Below are 20648 nucleotides of genomic sequence, written 5' to 3'. Positions count from 1 at the left end.
TCTCAGAATGTGGCGTGTTAGGATACATTTTTCAAACCAACTTTCACACACCCTCAGCTGTTCTTTAAGCTGAGCGCTCACAGGAAACTCAATATAGGGATTAAGTAAAGTTTAGGATTGATAGGAAGAGAGGAGAGAGGAGGGGAAACACGGCGAATCGATGTAAAGTGAGAGAAACAATTGGAGAGGAAATCTGTCTTTGAGATTCTGAGAATACCTTTAAGATGTCTAAAAGCTTTACAGGGAAAATAAATACAACAGAAGCTTGAAGTCGTGCTTCAAAGTTTTTCGACAAGGTATTGTGACTTTCAAGGTTGAAGCACTGTCTCAATGCTACTGGGTTATTACTAAACACTGATTTGGTACATAGAGCTACATGAAAAAATAGATAAGTGGGTCCAATGGCTGCGTCTGCAGATCCAAACAAATGACACGATCTATCAAGAGTGTTTTACAATTAGCAAGTACCCCGGTGTCTAACCACATTAACAACTAATAAATCATAAGCAGATGAATTAAGCACTCTTGCATAAAATCAATTCTTAAGAGGGAGGGCCCAAAATGCCTTTATCAGACTATTGATTTTCTCACATAATTGACTTTTCCCTGAGGACACTGCGATCCTGCAACACAAACAGCAACAGTGTGGTGTGAAACAAGAACCCTCCAAACTATATTTATCTTAATAAGTAACTTAAATGTTTCCCTTTGCACTCACACAGAAATCTTTCCACATAATTATGCAATATATCAAGAGGCCGTACTAAAATAAGAAGCCTTACGGCGGAACAACCTAAGAACGAGCTCTCCATCAGGATAAAACACTTTACATCTGTTTAACAACACATAAAGACATAATATGTAACATATCTGCATTAAAATGTCTAAAAACGACCTTTGTTCTATATTTTGTTGAGTGGAATACTTGCATTATTCCAAATGTTAACAGCAATATTCATACCATGAGAAGCCTGTAATGAAGACAACAACTCCCAAACTACATCATCCAACCAAGTCTTTCAAATCCTTATGAGAAGAAATTAAGTAATGTGCATTAAGTAATCTCATAAATTCTGCATGGAAATAATCAGGGAAAAAAATGGTTGCGACAGAGCTTTATATCTACTTGCCTGAGTATTCAAGATGAGCTTGTACACTACCTTAAAATCTAATGTAGCATAAGAAACACCACGATTTTAAAAATACCAAACAATACATGGGCATATTACGGGCAGATTCCCACTGGCAAAGGCAACCTGACATTCTCTTGCTCGGGCTATTTCAGGTAAGGTCAAACTGTCTCCAAAAGAAGAAAAGGGAGAGGAAAAAACAGAACTCAAAGCTGTCCTCAAAGCCTGTTTAAATAGCCAGTTAGATTAGGCTGGTGCGGCTTGCCCTGTCTGTAATGGAGTTTCTGCCCTGCCAGATGAAAGGGGTTAGGAGGGCCACATGGAAATCGGAGAGTGGCAAAAGACCCTCGTGAAATGGCTGTTTTTCATAATAGAATGAAAAGGGTATGATCAGGGGATCAGTGTTCTTGAAACGGGACTTTCTCATCTTATTCCGTGAGGACACTTTGGCCATTCAGTGTGTTCCTTGGGTGATAAAAATAGCTTGAATTCCTCCCAGATAGAAAAACAACAGCTTCAGCAGCATGACAGCTGTAAGAGGGAATATCTTAAAAGCAAACAAACCATCCTTCGTCAGCACTGTCTGTTTCCTTCATATGGAGAAATTCCTACATCAGTTTAACTTGTTTAAATAAAAACTGATATGTTGACAGTACAGGACACCCATCACAGGCAAGAGAGCAAAAGAGGCCTGATGTGCGTATAGTAGACAGTGAATGAAGCCAGTGAGGAGATATCAAACACCTGTTAAACACATACTGAATTTGTGATAAGCTGGGGTGAGACTGACACAAGGCCATTCAGGACATTTTGAGGGAAAGTGCAGACCATTTAAGGCTCAGTGGAAATGTATCCTTGGTTTTAATCAGTTTCATCAAGTATTGATGGACTACTTGGAACCAAAGGCAGTCAGCCTTTGACTAGACAAACCAGAGTGAGTTGTTTCTTGCCGTCACTTGTCTGGGATCAGTCTTAAAGACCAGCCTACATATTAAAACTTGGCTGGGAATGAAATGCAACACAAAGTGCAATTTCTGAGAAACGCCCAAACGGAGCATGTGAGGTGCAGTCAGTCGACAGAAGCAGGCAGCTGTTTGGACTTGAGCTTTAAAGAGGAAAAGGACATCCACTATATTTTTTTAACAGTCTGGATTTTGTCCTTTTGGGGACAGGAGTGAGGGTCAAGGGTTTTCTGACACGTCAGTGTGAGTCAGGTTGAAAGGGAAAGAAAAGATGACATTGCAAAGCAGCGATGGCAGCAGGCTGGCGGCGGAGGAGGACTGACCAAGTTACCAGCAGACAGTGACTGAAATACAGACAGATAACAGATATATAGAAAGCAAAAGGGCTGAAGGAGCTGAGAGAGAGATGGACCATGAATGAGAGCAGAGGACAGAGAGTGTTTTAATTCATAACTATTTTTTTCCCCAAGAGTTTCACTTCCCACACTGAAGGGTATCTGTCCCACACATTAGTCTGGATCTACTCTACAGCCTACACATGGAGCAGCTGCTATGATTCACACAGTTTGTTTTCTGCTAGTGAATAAGTAAGTGAAAGCCAGACCAGGTGGGATGTGGAGCAAGTGAGTCCCGCCAAAACAACCAAAACCCGTGGGAGTGAGGCGTGTGAAACACATACGTATTGACGGCTGAGGCTGAGAGCAAAGCCAGTGCTGGTAAACACATTGATCATGTGTTTTGACATGAGGCGCACCCACGCCGTGTTGCGGGGGATGTTAAGTTGATGCTAATACTCACGCGTAGGAAGGAAGGGAAACCCATGCCGTAATAGCCCACGGCAAAGTAGTCTGGTTTGGGTCGGATGACCTTCACTATGTTCTCATAGAACTGGGCTTGTTTTCGCTGTTAGAAGACACAAAAATCCTTATTGCTGATTTTATTTGCAAACTTGTACAAAAGCATATTTGCTTTGAGTCATCACATTTATACTGCTCCTGCCTATCTTGGCCAGAATGAAAGTGACTGGAATCTAAAATGAGGCTTTCTGAGTTAAACAAATTTGACATCAAAGTTAAACGCAAAAGTAACATTACTTACCAAGGATGCACTAAGCTGCTCGAAGTCAAACATTTCATTCTCGTACTGTTCAGCCAGCTCCTTTCCCAAAATGATTGCCTCCTCCCACATCTATTGGACACATAAAAAGAAAGTTAGCAAATTTATCAATTATCAAGATTCAAGCTGAGATAAAGTAATTCCTTTTCAGTCAGCTGAATAAAACAAATGATCTCTTTCAGGTAATAAAATCCACTATCAAGGCTTCTTGAAAATAAATAAATGTGACTTTCATGTCAATATTCTCATGTTTTTTTTTCCTTTGCTCTGAAACAATAGTGGTGCAATTCTCCCTCGAGACTCATCCAGCACAATGGAGTGGTGTCACAAATAGATGGGAACCACTCAAACATGTTGAAAGGCTTATAAGTGGCTTCTTGACAGACTAGACTGGGCTGAACTGATCTAGGCCAGGATGGAGGTGGAATGAATCCAGACTGCTACTCAAATCAGCCTGCTGTCAGTGAGAGTGGCGATGGCAACACCATCTGGGACTGCTTTCTGGATGACTCTGATGACTCTCACAGAAACTGTCCTCAGTTGAAACCCTCCTCTCTGGAGTGTTGATGTATTCTTGCAGCCACTGTAACACTTCCTGATCACTCTGGTGTGGTGTGTTTGTGTGCGTATGTTTAGCCAAGCCTCTTTTATTTTGTTGTCTTTCTGACCATATCCTGCTGAGTGACAGCTGGCAGGAGAACCAAGAGTGACAACTGCACCATAACACTGATGACACATGCAAAGCCTTGGGACATCATCTCTGAGAAGCTCTGGCTGCAGTCCTGCAGACCCATTCCAGTATTAGCTTAGAGACTGAGAAGTATTTTTCTCTTCTGGAATAAAATCTGAAGAGTGTAGAAGAATAGCACAGATCCTACACAACGGGAACATGTTCTCAATCTGAGACATGTATGAGCTCGCTCTTCACAATAGGGAGATGGCATTCAAGTATGTCACTGAAATGGCATGAAAGAAAGAGAGAAAGGATAGTGGGAAAGGAGGAAGAAAGGCTGAATGGAAGGTAGGGAGACAACACAACCATTAATAACTGTGTGGTCTGGGATGCACCACAGAGCTAAAAGCAGAGGATTATTTACAATCCCCATTCAATAGAAAAGGAATATTCTTCAAAACCCGCCAAAAGAGGTATTTAACAGAGATGACAACATCTAAAAATAGCACCCTCAGAGTCCAGGATTTATCATGATCATGACCAAGCTCCTGCACATGCACAGAATGTATGTGTGTGTGTCTCACCTTGCCCTTGTCAAAGTAATTGATAATCTGCTGGTAGAGCTGGTCCTTAAGATGTCCTTGAGTGTTGGCCTGGTAGCCGTCTCTCTGGGTCAGGTGGGCTGCACATGGCTCGTCTGACCACTAAAGAGGACAAGTTAGCATCAGGGTCAACACTGTGCAATACAATACAGAGCAAACGGGAACAGGTGACAAGAAATCAATCATTGAGTTATAGCCAATGCAAATGTGGTGCGACTGATGTGTAATTGTGTTTTAATCTGCCCTGCACTCTGACAGGACAAGATGGAAACTTGAGACACGGGCAGTGAAAAAGGCATTGATACTTACTGAATAGGCTAAAAGAGGGAGAGAAAGCATCAATGCAGTATCTAGCACAAGCACCCAAAATAGCTCTCTGGTAGGGCTAGCCCACTGTTAGGGAGTCCAGAGAAGTGGAGCGAGGGTACCAAAGAGAAGCATCACTTATGCTCACGTTAACAATAAACATCAGACACAACTCAGCAGTTAAAGGAAAAGTGATGCAAAAAAAAGAAAGAAAGAAACAATACGATTTCCACCGTGTACTCAATCTTGCCTTTTCTTCTCTCAGTACCAAGAATAGAAAGGTTTCTGACAGACTAAAGCAGCTCAGCTGAAGGGGAGATGGACAATCTGATTGGCCTCTGTGTTGCGGAGGCATAATCTCATGCATCCTGCCAGGACTGATTCATTACCAGCCACTTTTAACAGGGATTTTGTGGTCCTGCAAGTAACCTCAAGAGTTAATATCTCTGTGAAAATCTGACCAAGCTTTTGTGCGATGGCCACATTTGAATAGCAAAGCCAAGGAATTTGCATACCCTGTGCTGTAGAGGGGTGGAAAAGTAATTGCTCGGCACATTGTTGTGGCATGAGGATGGATGCTGGGAGGCTTTGGATCAGGTTATTGATTCATCTACGGCTGGACTGCAGCATTTACATGGCAAAAAAAAGATCTCTGTTTATTCATGGATGGTCGGCACCTTGCATCGACAGAACTAAAGTGCTGATACATCTCTGACAATACACAAAGTGCTATATATTCATCAACCATTATTATACTGCTGCAGGTACTTAACTGGAAGACTAATTATCACTACAGGAGCCAGTTTTACTCTATAACTGCTGGTGGATGCAGAAATAAATATCCATCATTCATCCTCATTTAAGCTTGCTTACACGTGCCTGTGTTTGAACACAAAAGGATTTCAATGACTTCAAAGATTACATTGGAGAGCTTATTGGAGAAAAAAAGGATTTTTCCAGACTCTGGCAGAACAAAATTAACCAATTTCCACAATATAATAGTGAATCCCCTTCTCAAGGTGTGCTTGGGAACGCCACAGCTGCAGAGAGAAGAGCAGAATTAAAATAATAACAACACAAACAACTCCTGCAAATGCTACTGTGACTCTACGGCGAGGAAAATGCAATTCAGTCACAGCCTGCTCTCCCCTATCGGGACCTGTACAAAGGCTGAAGCAGCCAGCTATTTATGCAAATACAGATGAGATGTTGGATGCAGCCATTTTGGATAAAACACATAGAGGAACAACTCCCGAATTCAGGTTACACCAAACCCAGCCTGGGAACAGAGAGCTGCAGCTCTTTGTGTGGGGATCTGCGCCGTGGATTTGGAATATTTTTTGGTATGAATAGAAACTAAGATAAAGCTGTGATTTTTAAAAGAAATGCTTCATAATAGCTAACAAATATTTATGTCTATCAACTAAGATATAGTTGCACTGAAGGTGTGACAGAAAGCAGCCCCTTTTCCATCTTAGGTGCCTTACACTGAAGCATGTTATGTTCAGTAGAGGATTATCAGTTTCCAGCTTGCAAAAAGGACAGTAAAAGTACACCTTTACCCTGGAGCACCTCAGGTGGCTGCTGCTGCTTTCCTCTGCTTTAAAATATGTCTTAGTTTTGTTTTGTTTTTTTCCAGGAAAGATCAGATACTAGCCGTGATTTGCATCAACTAGGCAAGGTGAGAAAGATTCTGCTCAGCAATTTTGCCCTCTTAACAGCCATCTCATACCACTGTGGGATTAAAGGGATGCTGCACTATCTCTCTAAGTCCTGTGCATGCTCTTTAATGCTTGAGGTTACAAGTCATCTGCCTGACAATAGCTTAACAGTGTATTTGGGTTTTGTGATACACATTGTTTAGAGAGTTGTGTTCTTCATCTGTTTGTTGTTGGCCTTGTGTCTCTTTACCCTGAGCAGTTTGGCGTGCAGCAGCAGAGTGTAGGCAGCCTCAGTGTAGTTGTCGCACTCTTTGTGGAGGTCACACAGCTTGTACAGGTACCTGGGCAGGAAACAGCAATGATTTATGAGTTATGTCTTACTTTAACAACAAACAGAGCGTTAACTCTGCTGCACCGATACGTCTTGAAATCCTCTATCAACTCACATGACGCATGCGAGGGAGATGGAAAATGCTGATTGGTGAAATTGTGGAAATGGAAACATAATTTAACAAAATCCAATATTTTATTCTGGATCTCTGGGGACTGAGAGAGAAAGAGCCAAAATGTACAACATCCAGTCACTGGGAGGCAAAAACTGAGTTCAGCTGAATGTCACAGCTGAGTCTCCAAAAGCACTGTATGTAATGTAATGTGATGACTTGTTTGTAAAATAGACTGAAAACAACGAGTGTCCTGAAATGTGAACTAGAGTAACAGGAAAAAGGCTGGCTGTGACGACTTTCTCTTACCTGATGTACATCTCCTCTCTGTCGATCTCCTTGTAAAAATTCTACAGGAAGGAAAGAGACAGACCATTAAACGAGTTCATATCCATTATGCTGTTAACAAAAGGTTCAATGCGTCATGCTTACACTGCACAACCTTCTGGACTGGAGATTGTTTCCTAATATTTTTAAAAGAGCAATATTTTGGCAGTGTGACAAAATAATTTTCTAAAATATGGATAAACAGCAAGGGCCCGGCTTGCAGCAGGCGAGACGTAAGGTATCTACAAAAGAGAAGTAAGTTGGCTGACATCAGAGTCACAGTGGTAGGGCAATGACGCTGCTCCCCTGGCTAAAAATTAAGATTTTACACAACCTGACAGAGCACCGACAGAACATGACTCAGATAAATGCTGAATATAGACCAGAGGCCTGTAGTTCAACGCCAGTCGTCACGTGAGACTAAACTGACATTTCGGTGCTCCTGGACTAAATGTCACGTCACAGAGGAGAGGTGTTTCAGGTGAGCTGCTCTGTGATAACATCTTAATGCATTGTGACATGTGGAGGTGGCTGCTCTTGTTTCTTCTCTGCAGGCAGTCGCACGTAATCATGGTCAGTTTATTGTCGACATTATCTTATGAACAATGGCTTCTTAGTGGTGTGCAATCAGAAAGAAACCAACTCACGAGCACGTTGACGGTGCAGCTCATGCGGTTTTCCTTGTTCTCGTCATGCATGATGGTCCTGTAGTCCAGCAACCGCTCAAGCAAGCGAACCACCAGCGTGACGAAGTTCTCACCCGTCTTGGCCAAGTACTTGTGCTTCCTGCAGTGCTCCAGCAAACTGGGGTGTGGAGCCCAGAGCCAGAGATGAAAACAAATGTGAAGCTTGTATAAGAGGTTCTTCCACAGCTTAATATATGAAACTTTCATTGCTACGGATTTGGGGAAACATTCTTTTTTTGCCCATTAAAGCAGAGTTAGCATCCAACTGCGCTGAAAGCAAATATCACAGAGGCAAGCTGTGATGAGGGAATCGTGTGATCATCAGCAGACTGTGATTATTTTGAGGAGTGCAATGTTGCAATTAGCATTATCTAACTTGTGAGAGGCTCAGGCGTAATCCTGCCCATTAATCAGCACTTACATTTTCTGAAAGAGAACTTTGTACTGCTCGTCTCCGCGGCCCCCCTCCACCTCGTGATCCAGCTTGGTGATGATCTCGTTCTCGAACTGCAATTAGACAGAGCAGGCGTAAATAATCAGTGTAGCTAATTTTTCAATTCATTAACGCCATCTCCCGCTCCCTCTCTCTCTCTCTCTGCATAAAGGCTTGGCTGAGGGGATCTGTGCTTCCACTTCATTCGTCCCCCTCTCTAGCAGCACCCCATCTGGCTGTGATCCAAAATTTCCTGTTTATTTTTATTTATTATAATTTTTAGAATATTAAAAGCAAACTAAGTTAGCGTTCTGAAACATTTTGGTCAAAAATGTGTCTTTCTTCATGTTCCTGTGGTACAATGTGCAGTCTGACACCTTCAGTGTGCACGGAGAAAATTTACACTTTGAGAAATTAGTGTAAATTTTCTCCGTGCACACTGATAATCTGATGTTAAGAGGCGGGTCCGCAAATGTGATTCTGGCCAACACAACTAATTCGGAAGCCAATTCTGGTCCAATATTCATCAAACACAAGTGTGACAAACAAACAGCGAGAACGGACTACAGTGAAGCAGGATACATCTTGCGTTCAGCAGTTACACTTCTGAAAGTGAAGACAGATAAAGATGTAAAGATCATAATGTGGTAATTGATATATTTTAATCTCAGCCTTAACATATATGTGGAAGAGATCTTTAATAAGTAACATCTAGAATAGGATATTTCATTCATTTTTGGGAGCTGCATAGCGTTAGTGAAAGAGTTCAGTTAGGCTGTTGAACTGGGGAACTGAGGAGAGGTTTGGTTAGCTGTGGAGTCACACGGTTCTCATACTGTGTCCTGTTATGTTTAGTTGTAAATTATCCAGCAAAGAAAAATCAGTGGATCTGACCAGCCTGTGATAAGTGCAAACAGCCGTTTGTGTTTTTCCAACATGCACAACACATGCTGAGTGGATGATTGTACAAGTACATCACTTGCACACGTGTGGGCTGAGACAGCCAGCTAGGTGGCTCCTGCTGCAGAAACAATTTGGTTAAAACACAGAACGAGGCTGCACGATGAGGCACATCCTCTTTTACTTTTCTTTGGTTGTTGCTGCAGTGTCCAACAGTGATGCATTGGACCTTGTGTCTCTCATATTTCTATGCTTTGGCTGTATAAAACACAGGTTTCATTGTGCTAAAACAAATCAATTTTGCCGACTTCTTGATCTGCTTCTGTGTTGTCCGGGCACAAACACAGAACGGGAGGGGACAATGCAGCCAAATAATAAAAGTTATTAACGCTGTTCTCTCTTAAGCCAAGGATTTACAATACGCATGGAGCAAGAAATATTCCCAGTAACGGGAATATTACGGGCTTACAGCTCTAAAAAGGGTCAGGCCAAAGTGAAATTGATCACTTTTCACTAAAGGGAAGGAATAAGACAGTGCCATTCACCTCCACTGAGCCAGATCCTGAGTGACACATTAAGCTAATTAGCCTTCCCTCGAAGGGGGCGTCCCTGTCATCACAGAATGACAAGGGCCAGCAGAGACGTATGGAAGCCTTTATGCTGCTTTACAATTTGACTCAAGTGCAATAAGCACCACACAGTTTGGGAGGCAACATAAACATCACAAAGCTTAAAATTGCCTGAGACATCTTATGGCAGAACAGCTGTGGCCAAACGGATTTCGTCATGCAGAAAGGCTTAATTTTGCACCGTAACGGGGCAGAACATTAAGTTCCACTTACTGTCGCTGTTGATAATCGCAGCACAACAAAATGAGATTTGCAGTATTACAACTAAGCTTGTGGCTATGAAACTTTTTTCTAAGATGGACTATCCCTCTGCACAGTTTGCTCCTCCTCTGATTGCCCACACCAGCACCCACTACTTTTCACTCCTTTTTTGTTGCAGTACTGTTTGCTTTGTCATGTTTCAGAGGACGAACCCGCTGGAAGCTGCACGTGAAGTGGAACTCGCACTGCATCATGTCGAAGAAGATGGGGATGGTGGCCTTTCGTAATTCAATCTCAGGAACTAGAGTCATCTCCAGGATAGGACCCACCATCTCTGGAATGAATTTAATCTTGTGGGGACCTAAAAAGATGGAAAAAAAATTACATGTACATGTAAATGCACAGTGAAGTTCACAACTCGCTTTGTTTCAATTTGGACAAAACAAGTACAACGTGTTTATTCTAATAGGACACAAATAATCCTTGATGTTCAGCAGGTTTAAAATCAGCGGCTGCAAACAAAAAAAGAGGTGAGAGAAGCACATCGAATTTTCCATGACAACCATGCAGGAAATAACTTCAAACACCTCAGGAAAAAATAGCAAGGGGCTCATTAAAAACTCAGTGAATTTGTCAATCTAATCTGGTGGAAAGCTCTAATTATGGGATCAGATGGTGTAGCAAACAATGGGAAGACTTTAAAGGGGACACAGGTGCCCAAATCTAAGACCTCAATCCCTGTATGACAATCTCATTCTATTGAGACTTGACTGTTGAGACCCTCTCATCACACAACAACACAAAGATAATTAACACATGATTGTCTATACTTAGCTGCCATTCTTTGCTAGGTCGACTGTATAATATCACAAAAGGTACATAGCTGGCGGATAATCATAAACATAAAGTGAGAAAACAACACTTGTAACGTGTTAATTGCTGGTGCTCGACTATCAAGTTTGTACAACTGATTTTCATCAGTGAATTCATTCACATACTCACACACAAACAAAAAAAACAACAACTGAATTACCTAGATTATACCACATATCCCGGATTTCGAAGCCAATTTGTCTTCTCATGTCCTGGTACCTGAAACACAAACAGGATCGAATGTCACACAAGTTACAGTCAAATTGTGGCTTATATGACTGTGCTGCAGTAGCCACACCAAGTGTCACTGTTTGCTTATAATATGAAGATTTCAGTCAAAGGAAGAGCCCAAATATTAAGGGAATGTGAACTGAACACAAAATGCAACACAAGACAACAACGAAGTGACAGTTGCCATTTTTAAAATCATTTTCTTTTATTACAGGCATCACAGACATAAAAGTGCTGCTTTGCTCTTTTGGACTCCCACAGGTGCAATGATGTATGACAATATGTACACTGAATATATATGTGCTTCCTGTTGTCCTCCCTCAGCAAGCTACAGTAATAGTGGAAAGCACTTCCTGTTACACAAGTATAGGCAGCGCCATGACCATGTTAAGGTAGCTTGCTTTATCTTTCCGTGATATTCCTTAAAATATACTGAGCTATTTTCACTCATGCCAATTTGCAACATACACACACGAGGGAAAGTGTTTGATCACACAGTCGTTGTTGGTTTACAACAACGATTTGCAATAGAAGCATTTTGGGGAGCTTTTGCGAATGAGGGCTCATGAGCTGACAAGCTCTGCCATGTCGAGGCCATGAACCAATCTCCATGGGGTCTTGCAGCTCATCTCCCTGCCTGCCATGCGGATCCCAGGTCGCAGAAAGGACACAGGGGGAAAGATGGACAGCGAATGATGGAGAGACTAACATGAGTGGAAACGGAGGGCAGAGAGGCAGAAAGTGAGACCAGCTCTGTGAAGCCCATCGTATGAAACAAAAGTAATGGATTTAGTTCTTTGAAAACTGATTGGACATTTAATAACAAAAGAGAGTAACTTCAAGCCTGAAATTGTATTTTAAGATCAAGAATAAGATTGAAGATAACAGGGCTGATAGAGCTGCTTTTGACAGGCTTTTTATCCTTTTTCCAATGGTCTGATATGGTAAACTTTAGCTGCACCATCGCCTGCTCAGAAGTAGTCAGGTGTATTTTCATTGGCTTCACTGCTGGCTGACAGTAGGGAAGAACTGCACTAAAGTGCAATACTGTGGTTCTGTTTTGAAGCAGTGCCAAACCCTTAAAGTCTCTGCCCGCAACTAATCTGAACCAATCATCGAAAACAGTTAAAGAAGTTGTGCAGTTGACAGATTGATTTATACTACCATCCATGTAACCCACTGTTGCATATGTTTAAGCATTAATTGAGATTGAATTATCAAACAGTGCCAGGCATGAAATTACAGTTCACCTGAGACTGCTGGGTAATTTAGAAAGATGGATGTTTTCATTTGGATGGAACCATCTCACAACCATGTACCAAAGCTACGTAAGTGTTTTTTGAATGGCCTCTTTTTATGCAGTTCTGGAGTATGCTGTATTTTTGTGCAGGTGTGTGTGTGTGTGTACAATTGTACTGATACGCAACTGATTTCACTCATCCTAATATCCACTTAGTTAAAGCCTGCATCAGTACATCAATATAGTGAATCCAAGGCACGTAAAGTTCAAATCAAACAATCAATCTGCAATACAATGATGCAGCAAAAAGAAACTTATCTTAAATAATAATAAAAGACTGAATGAACAAAAAACAAAAATTTCTTGTTTTTTTTTTTGAGAAGGTGGGACAAAACTGGAAGAAGAAAGCAGATTCAGTGTTGGTTTATTTATAAATCAAATAACCGACACCAATTTGAGGGGCGTTTTGAGTTAGGAGTGACATCGGCCTCATCAATAACTTCCTCCAGCTGGTGCTGCTGCAGGCAACTACAACGCTTTGCCCATGCCAGGGATGAGGCCTGTCTGACATCGGCATTCTCACGCTGAGTGAGTGATGGGGGCACAGCGGCACCTCGGTCTCCTCTTCCGAGCACCCTGATGGCACGACACCTTGGCACGACATTGTAGAGAAGTAAAAAGATGAGAGTTTGAGGACTAAGCGTGACATCACTCCTGACCTCCAATTAATATCTATTCAGAGCCTCTTTCCCCCACACCGTGACATTTTGGAGCACCCTGGAGCCTTGACAGAATTCTGAAACCCAATTGATTGTTTTGCCAATATCGTACAAAGACACACTAATGTATTTTGACAGGGAGGAGAGGAGCACTGAAGGAATCTCTACCAAAGAAGCTGTGTCACCTCTTTGCAGCTTGGCCAGGTCAAAACCCTTTACCACATTTAGCTGTCAATGGGAGGGGTGACGCAGAGCCCAAGGATTGATCTGAAGGCAGAGTATTGGCAAGGCGATAAAATATAAATAGATGTCCGCCTCTATAAATTACCGTAAAGCAGCATGCAAAAAGAGAATCCGTAATGCATTATGTATTACATCTTCGACTGTTTTCCCCTCTCATCTCACTCTTATGTGCAATGTGCGGTCATTTTATAATTTATTCCTGTGCTTTACTGTGTGTATGACTGCGCTAACAGCATGCATGTAGGCCAGTTGAAGCATGTGGGTTTGTGTCTCTACATATGGACGTGCAGATGACTGCTCAGGAGACATCATGTCCTCATCTGAGCTGAGACAGACGCAGGGTGCTGTTCTGTCACACTCCTGTAGGCAGCCAGACAGGCAGCTATGACTGTCGGCTGTCAGGACCTACAGCACATACCTGTCAGATACAGAGTGGAAAGCTCTCAGAGAGGTTAACTAAGAATAACATGTCTACAGAGGGACACTGGTGGGCAGCGAGTGGATGGGGGGCTCTCAGCAACTTGTGTGCAGTGTAATGCAACTGGGTCAGGGGATAAAGATCAGCACAGAGAAGAGCAAAAAGGAAATGGATGTGGACGCATGAGGTTAAAAAATAAGACGAAACAGAGAAAAAAATACACGGAGAGTGACAGATCAAGTAAGGGAGAGGAAAAAAAAAAACAAACAAGCCATTGATGAGCAGTGGCCTGTAAGAACAGATAAGATGTGATCAAACCCTGGAGCAAAGGAAGTACGAGATCTTCACAATCTTTGACAACATGACAGCCCTCCTCCTCCTCATCACTCATATGCACATCATGACAATGACACGGCTGCATGATCATTTCTCTAGCTCTCAACCTGTATTAGTGGCCAGACCCCTTCCATGTGAACAGTTTATGATTTAAAAACTCAAAAGATGAAAGAAAATTCAAAAGTATGGTCATTTTTGTTGGTTATGAAGACATCGTATTCATCGAAGTTGTTGTTGAGACATGACGACATGGCTACGCGTAGATATGCATTTCAGAATCAGAATTCCTTTATTAATCCCTGGAGGGAAATTCTTGAAATTTATCCTCCTATTCAGACCAATGCAGTAAATGCAGTCTGTAAATTCATGTTGGCCTCTAAATGTGAGAAGGAAATGAAGACACCAGTACCGGGTCAGAACTTCAAACACATTCGTGGGTAACGTGAGGCAGGAAAAAAACTGGTGTAAACCACTAAAGAGTTGTGCTCCACACATCTGTGATTTCACCCCTCTCTTCTCTGCTCCCAAGCAAGGTGAAATACATGGTATTGCAGGCAGTGCTGACAGTTCATGCAGCAGCACACAGAGAAACAGTAAGCAGTGAGGGAGAGGTAAAAGAGACGAGGTGAGTGGTAGGTGGAGGGAGACGGAGACGGAGAAGCAGAGTGGGCGGGTAGAGTCAGAAAGAGAAATGGGCAAACCCTGCGTAATATCCCCTTCTCGTGCTCTGGAAGCTACCTGGTTGCATTTGAACGAGATATTTGGGAATGTCAAATAAACAGCATGAAAATAGCAAGGCAGAAATCTGCCCTTTCTGTTATGCCAGGAAAGGCAATTCTTGCTCGTGTGAATCAAAAAAGCTGACAAGTCGAGAAAGGCACGGTAGGGGTGGATGGGAACGGCCTGTTTACTGTGTTTCGCTTTTTGTGTGAGAGTTTTTCAAGGATGATAATAAAGCACTGACCAACAAGGGATCACGCTGTCAAGCACGAGCCCGGGTGATGCATGCTTCAGTGACAAAAGCTCCTCCCAATGAGGATGAGAGCCAATATGCTCCACGTCTGCCCAGAAAGCATTTACACATTTGGCTGCATTACCAGACTCTATGAGAAATACTAATGTAGATGAATGGATTTTTTGCAGATACAGGCGGGGATGACTGGGAAACAAAACCACCCTCTGAACTGGTCTTAGGGCAGATTTTCAGAAGCAATAAATATCTAGGACTGAACGACATGATATCAAAATTCCCCCCCGCTTAACTGCTGAGGAAATACAAGGAAAAAGAGGCATGTAGGAGATGCTTAGAGGAGAATCAAAGACCTGTGTCTTAATTCCAAGAGGGGATACCCAACTTTACCTGGCACCTGGGATTTGAGTACAAGATGTGTTCTCTACAACCCCTGGAGTTAAAATGAGGCTCCTCTGCTTTGTTCTGAAGGGAGAAAAACTAGCACAGCCTCTTCTGGAGCCATGGGGAGCTGGGTATCCCTGTGAGTCTCTGTATGATGAATTATACAAAGCCCACTCATGCTGGGAATGGAGCTTGGGCTGTGCTGGTGTGCAGACCAAGTTCCTGCAGACTGAGACAGCATCTGCACTCACCTGTGGAAGATCTTGGCTCTTTTGTCGCTTGAGAAGTTCTCCAGCTGCAGTGACTCCTGGGTGAGGAAGGCTACAGCCAGATGAAAGTAGTTGTTCCACAGCTGATCCACATGAAGACAGCGAGGTGGATGGAGAGTGTGTTGTAAAACGAATAAAAAGGACATTTAACTCACAGTCAAAACACAGTTTTACAACAGCATCATTCAGCACCACAGTATGTGGACTGGAAAGCTTTACACTTACATTAAATCAAAGGGTTCAGATAAGATGGGTCTACTTTGTGTCTGGAAGCTGTCCCAGCAGAGGGAGAGGCTGGTGATTTAGGCCACTGGCCTCAAGAGCGCACCCTCAATCAGACAATGACAGCAGTTGAAAGAAGTGCTACCGTAGCCACCATTTTTCACTGCCATGCAAAAAGTCCATGCGTGGGAAATAACTCTCAAAGCATATAAAGTTCAAACTCTCCAGCGAGTACACCCATCAGCCAAAATACAACCGTTTAAGCCACAACTGTTAAAATGGCTGTATAAGACTATGTGATTCTATCCAGATACATTTTTACATCACTGAGAGGTAGTTTGAAATAAGAAAAAAACACTCGACTCATACACCATAAAAACTGGAATGCTGTTAAAATAATCAATTCATAGAGGCTTTAAAAGCCTAGAACAGTTAAGTTGTTGACAACATTAACATTCTTTCATATGTCAGACATTTACAAAGCAGTCAGAAAACATTACTCTATTCTAACATAAAATATTCTGAAACGCACAGCAAATTGCCGGCCATTACACAGTAATTGATGTTCCCTCCACAATTTTTATGTCCACTGCCTTCAGTAATGTTTTTCTTTTTCCCGTTCAGGATGTCCAACAAGGCTGCACATTAAAAACAGACAAAGTGAAACTGCTGTGAAGTGATGACTTACAAAAATGCCAATCAAATCTTCTTCAAAACTGTTGCTAATAGTACTTGAAATCACAATCCAGTGTTGCCTTGACTAAAACAACAAAGTCTTTTGGAGGCTTTGTGTATGTGGGGGTGGGAGGATGGGAGGGGGTGGCTGGTATCAAGGTTGTTAAAAACCCCCCCAAAAAAAAGGCTTTCAGCTCTTACCTGTAGCTCAAAGTTGGTTTGATCCAGAAATTTCTTGTTCAACACTGCTGCATACTGATTAATGGCCCGTAGGAACACTCTGGAAAGATAAAAGATAAAAGGAAAGTGTTTGGATCTAGTCTTCTTACTGATGAAGTCATGTCATTTACATTCTACAGTTTCTAATTACATGGGCTTAAAGGTCACTTTTGCACAAAACTGTTCATTCCCCACTGAAACCACTTTCACCCAGATATTCATATTTACACCTAATGCAAACAGCAGTGTAAACAAAATGTCATGTAATAACCTTCAGAAGAAATGCTCAAAAATATACTTGAATAAAACAGTTTGGTTACACTACAAATCACCATGCACTACCTAAAGGTTCTATGAGAGATGAGATTTTGAAGGACACAAGTATTGGCAATGCTAAGATATAGCAGAGCAGAGAATGAATTCAGACCCCTTCTGTGTATGTGTTGTAATGTGTCCTTTGTTTTGGTAGCCAGGCTGGCCACAGGTGCATGTTCAGTGCATGTGAGCTCTAAGCTGCTGAAGGGCTCCAACTCGACTTGGAGCTAGTTTGACGGATAAGCAACGTTACACGTCTGTTTTCATTAGTGACTGGAGCAGGCGGGATAGCTAACAGTCTGTTACCAATACTATAAATTTGTGCTGCAGCGAATGTTGTTATAGTTAAATTTTACATTTTGCATATAGTACCTTTAAATTTGAATTAAAAAATTTTTATATGGAGTCATAGGAGGGCTGTAAACAGAAGAATAAACAAAAGTACATTTGAGAAAATAAGAAAATTCTGAGATATAAAAATAAAGAATAATAATAAATTGACTAATGGATAAAAAGGCAGAGCTGCGGTGGCTGGGAATGTAGTTTACATTTAACCTGTTGTGTACCACTTTGTGGACATGGACACTGGCTGAAGAGTTAGAGGTTCAGGTTATGCTTGTGATTTTTTTTTTTTTATTTTGTTACATTTATTTCATTCCAATTCAAAAGATTAAACCCAGTTAAAGAGAAAGCAGCTTTGTAGCATTTTTAGCTAAAAACTACTTTTCACAATCTTTCCGCGGGCAGGCAGTTTTTGAGGGCAAGCCCTTTCATGGTTCCAGTTGATGAGAGAAAATTCATCTACACTGACCACGTACAGGCATTATTTCTTAACAATGTGCCCTGAGATCTGAACGAGAATACATAAACCAAAATGTTTTTCTTTAGGTGCAGACAGGCTGCAAAACCTGTATGGATAAATTGAAGATTGCAGTAACGGTGATATGGTGATGGTGATGGAGTAACTTATTTAATTTTTTTTTTTTTTGACATTGTGCACTTCAGAACTGCTCAGTATGAACTCATTAGTTGGAAACCAAAATGTAGTTAGTTAAAGCTGTAGACAGACAAGCAGAGAAACATTACTGGTTTGTACCTTCAGACTGAAGCTTTGACCTTATGAAAAACATGTGCTTCCAACAGAGGTGAAACACAGGTTGAGACAGACTGCGGTACAGAAGGGCTGGAGGCATTTCCGAAAAAGAAGCGTTGAGTAGACCTTAATGAGAATACTGTCTGATGGGTTAATCCACTCTGATGTTGCAAAATTAAATGTTAATAACTTAAGTGGCATGAGGCTTTTAGAGGGGAATTATGATTGCTACTTACAGAGTCAGAGGCCCGTTCGCTATTTAACTTCATTCCCTGGCAGAACCAGCCATACAACAATGTGTGCACTAATCTCTATCCAGAACTTGTCAGATATTTGTAAGCAGAAAATGGTAAATAATTGCCCACAAAGACCAAAAAATAAAAGCCCTTTTTGTGTGCTTAGGAGAAAAGTGTCTAGCAGGGCTCGCTGAATGGCCTGACTTACTTCATCCAAGGAACACTCCAGATTCTTCTGGTTCCTCAATACCAGTCCCTGCATCAGTTGTTAGTATTTTCTACACATCTACTTATCCACTGCAACAAATGATCCATCAGACAATGTAATGATATGTGATGTGTGACAGAAAAATGGCAAGGTGAGAACAGTTGCTATGCCACTTAAGAGGACTGCGTCAGGATTTCATGAGTAGGCCATAAAGCTGCATGAAGATGTAACCCTCATGTAACTGACACTGGCAGATGAGCAGACATCTGCTGCATAGCCTTTGTCACAGCTCTCTCTAAACCCTTACCTTGAACTGGGTCTCACCGTCAGGATCAGCAAGTCCTCACACATCATCTTGCAGTCTCTTGCTTTATGTTTCAGTAAGGCCTCTTGTCACCAGAGCTTACAGGAAGCTCTAAATTTCACAGACGTAAAGACAAGAGCTGGGGTTTCCCTCACTGCCCTGTCTAACTGACACTGAATTAGAACAACCATCACTGTTCAGATGGCAATACTGTGGGATCTGGGGTATTTTAAATCTATGCAATATTCATGTCCCACATTTATCTCCATTGCTGACAAAATGCTATCTGGAGAGTATGTGTGCTACATATTAAGAGTCACCTTTATCATTAGCTGGAAAGGTTAACTGTCATTTAACACTGTTAGATAAGCTATTAGAAGTCCATTTCTCTGGCTCTCCAGCCTCAGAGTGGGATACCCTCGTCCCGCGTCCCCTCCCACGTCCTAAGCCCTCAGACAGCCTATTACCACCATCCTGTCTGCACGAGCGCAGACTCCCCCCTGCACACCTCACTCAATTTTCTGCAGCTGTGAACATGTCAATATAGGTGATATGCTTAACACTGGACTAGTGCTAAAAAGTGTTTCCACCCACTGCACCGGTGAGAAAAAGAAATATTACTGCTCAATATGTGGGGCTCATTATTTACAGTTTTGGATTTTCAAAAACATAAGAAGGGGGAAATTTATTGTTCCTCTAAAATATTAATAGAAACAAAAAAAGCAGGAAGCTACTGAAAAACGACTTGGGGACATACTGGTCCGTGTTCAAGGCTGCATTTATTCAAAATGTGTAATTGAAATTTTATATATAAATATGGAGATGCTATTACAGCTAGCTGAGAACCACAATCTGCTTCTCATTTTGGTATTAATTAGTTACAATGTTTTTCTATTCTGTGTTTGTTTTGAAGACCATTCCTCTTTAGTTCACTGCTACTGTCTGTTGCTACAGGTACAAAAAAAAAACTATTGTGCACAAACAATAAAATTAAATTAAAGACATTTCTATAATAAACAAAACAATACTCTCTGTGAAAATACCTTTTGTGGTACAAACACTCTGAGGTATAAATATTTTATCTAGCCTTAAAAAAATGTATTGATTAGATTTTTCTTGCAGGGAGAAACACAACTTTAAGGTGCGTGTGGACAGAAAAGCCTAATGCAATCTTCTCCTTAAAAAAACATTGAGGTGAAATTCAGACAAAACTCAATAAAAAACAAAAGATGGGCCTTATCTTTATGATGCATCTAACTGGATGACAGGCACAACTGCTAACCTGCAAAACCTAAATCTCCATTATACCAACTCTAATCAGTGGTAAAAGGCTCGGACATTGTAATGAGGCATTACTAGTCAAAGGTTTAGGCTGTGGTATTAGTACAAGTTAAGCTAAATTCAATTACATGAAACTGACAATTCAATTCATTCACATAGCACTAAATCTCAACAAAAGTTGTGTCATATCACTTTCAAATTAGATGTGTGCAGACCAAACGCCTTAATTTAATTTTGGGTACAAACAAGAGAACAAACAAAACCCCCATGGAGCAGGCACTTGGCGACAGCGGCGAGGAAAAGCTTCCTTTCAGACAGAGACTAGTTTAAATGTGTGATGCGT

At 41.6% G+C, this 20648-nt stretch overlaps 1 protein-coding gene across 2 annotated transcripts in view; it reads right to left on the bottom strand.

Annotated features, from left to right (window-relative positions):
* Window positions 1-20648, bottom strand: part of dock1 (dedicator of cytokinesis 1) — a 164736-nt gene that overhangs the window by 22951 nt on the left and 121137 nt on the right. For both annotated transcript variants that reach the window (XM_046377496.1, XM_046377497.1), the window contains exons 30-40: window positions 16851-16929; window positions 15735-15835; window positions 11103-11161; window positions 10282-10430; window positions 8328-8413; window positions 7868-8024; window positions 7203-7243; window positions 6701-6791; window positions 4466-4585; window positions 3191-3280; window positions 2891-2995 (exon numbers count right to left, since the gene is read on the bottom strand). In XM_046377496.1, coding sequence (XP_046233452.1) covers window positions 2891-2995; window positions 3191-3280; window positions 4466-4585; window positions 6701-6791; window positions 7203-7243; window positions 7868-8024; window positions 8328-8413; window positions 10282-10430; window positions 11103-11161; window positions 15735-15835; window positions 16851-16929 — 1078 coding nt within the window. The remainder of the gene's footprint in view (window positions 1-2890; window positions 2996-3190; window positions 3281-4465; window positions 4586-6700; window positions 6792-7202; window positions 7244-7867; window positions 8025-8327; window positions 8414-10281; window positions 10431-11102; window positions 11162-15734; window positions 15836-16850; window positions 16930-20648) is intronic.

Source organism: Scatophagus argus, chromosome 21, assembly GCF_020382885.2.
Source record: "Scatophagus argus isolate fScaArg1 chromosome 21, fScaArg1.pri, whole genome shotgun sequence".
NCBI classification, from domain to species: domain Eukaryota; kingdom Metazoa; phylum Chordata; class Actinopteri; family Scatophagidae; genus Scatophagus; species Scatophagus argus.
The sequence above is the reverse complement of the archived record's forward strand: the minus strand, read 5'-3'. Positions and strand labels throughout refer to the sequence as shown.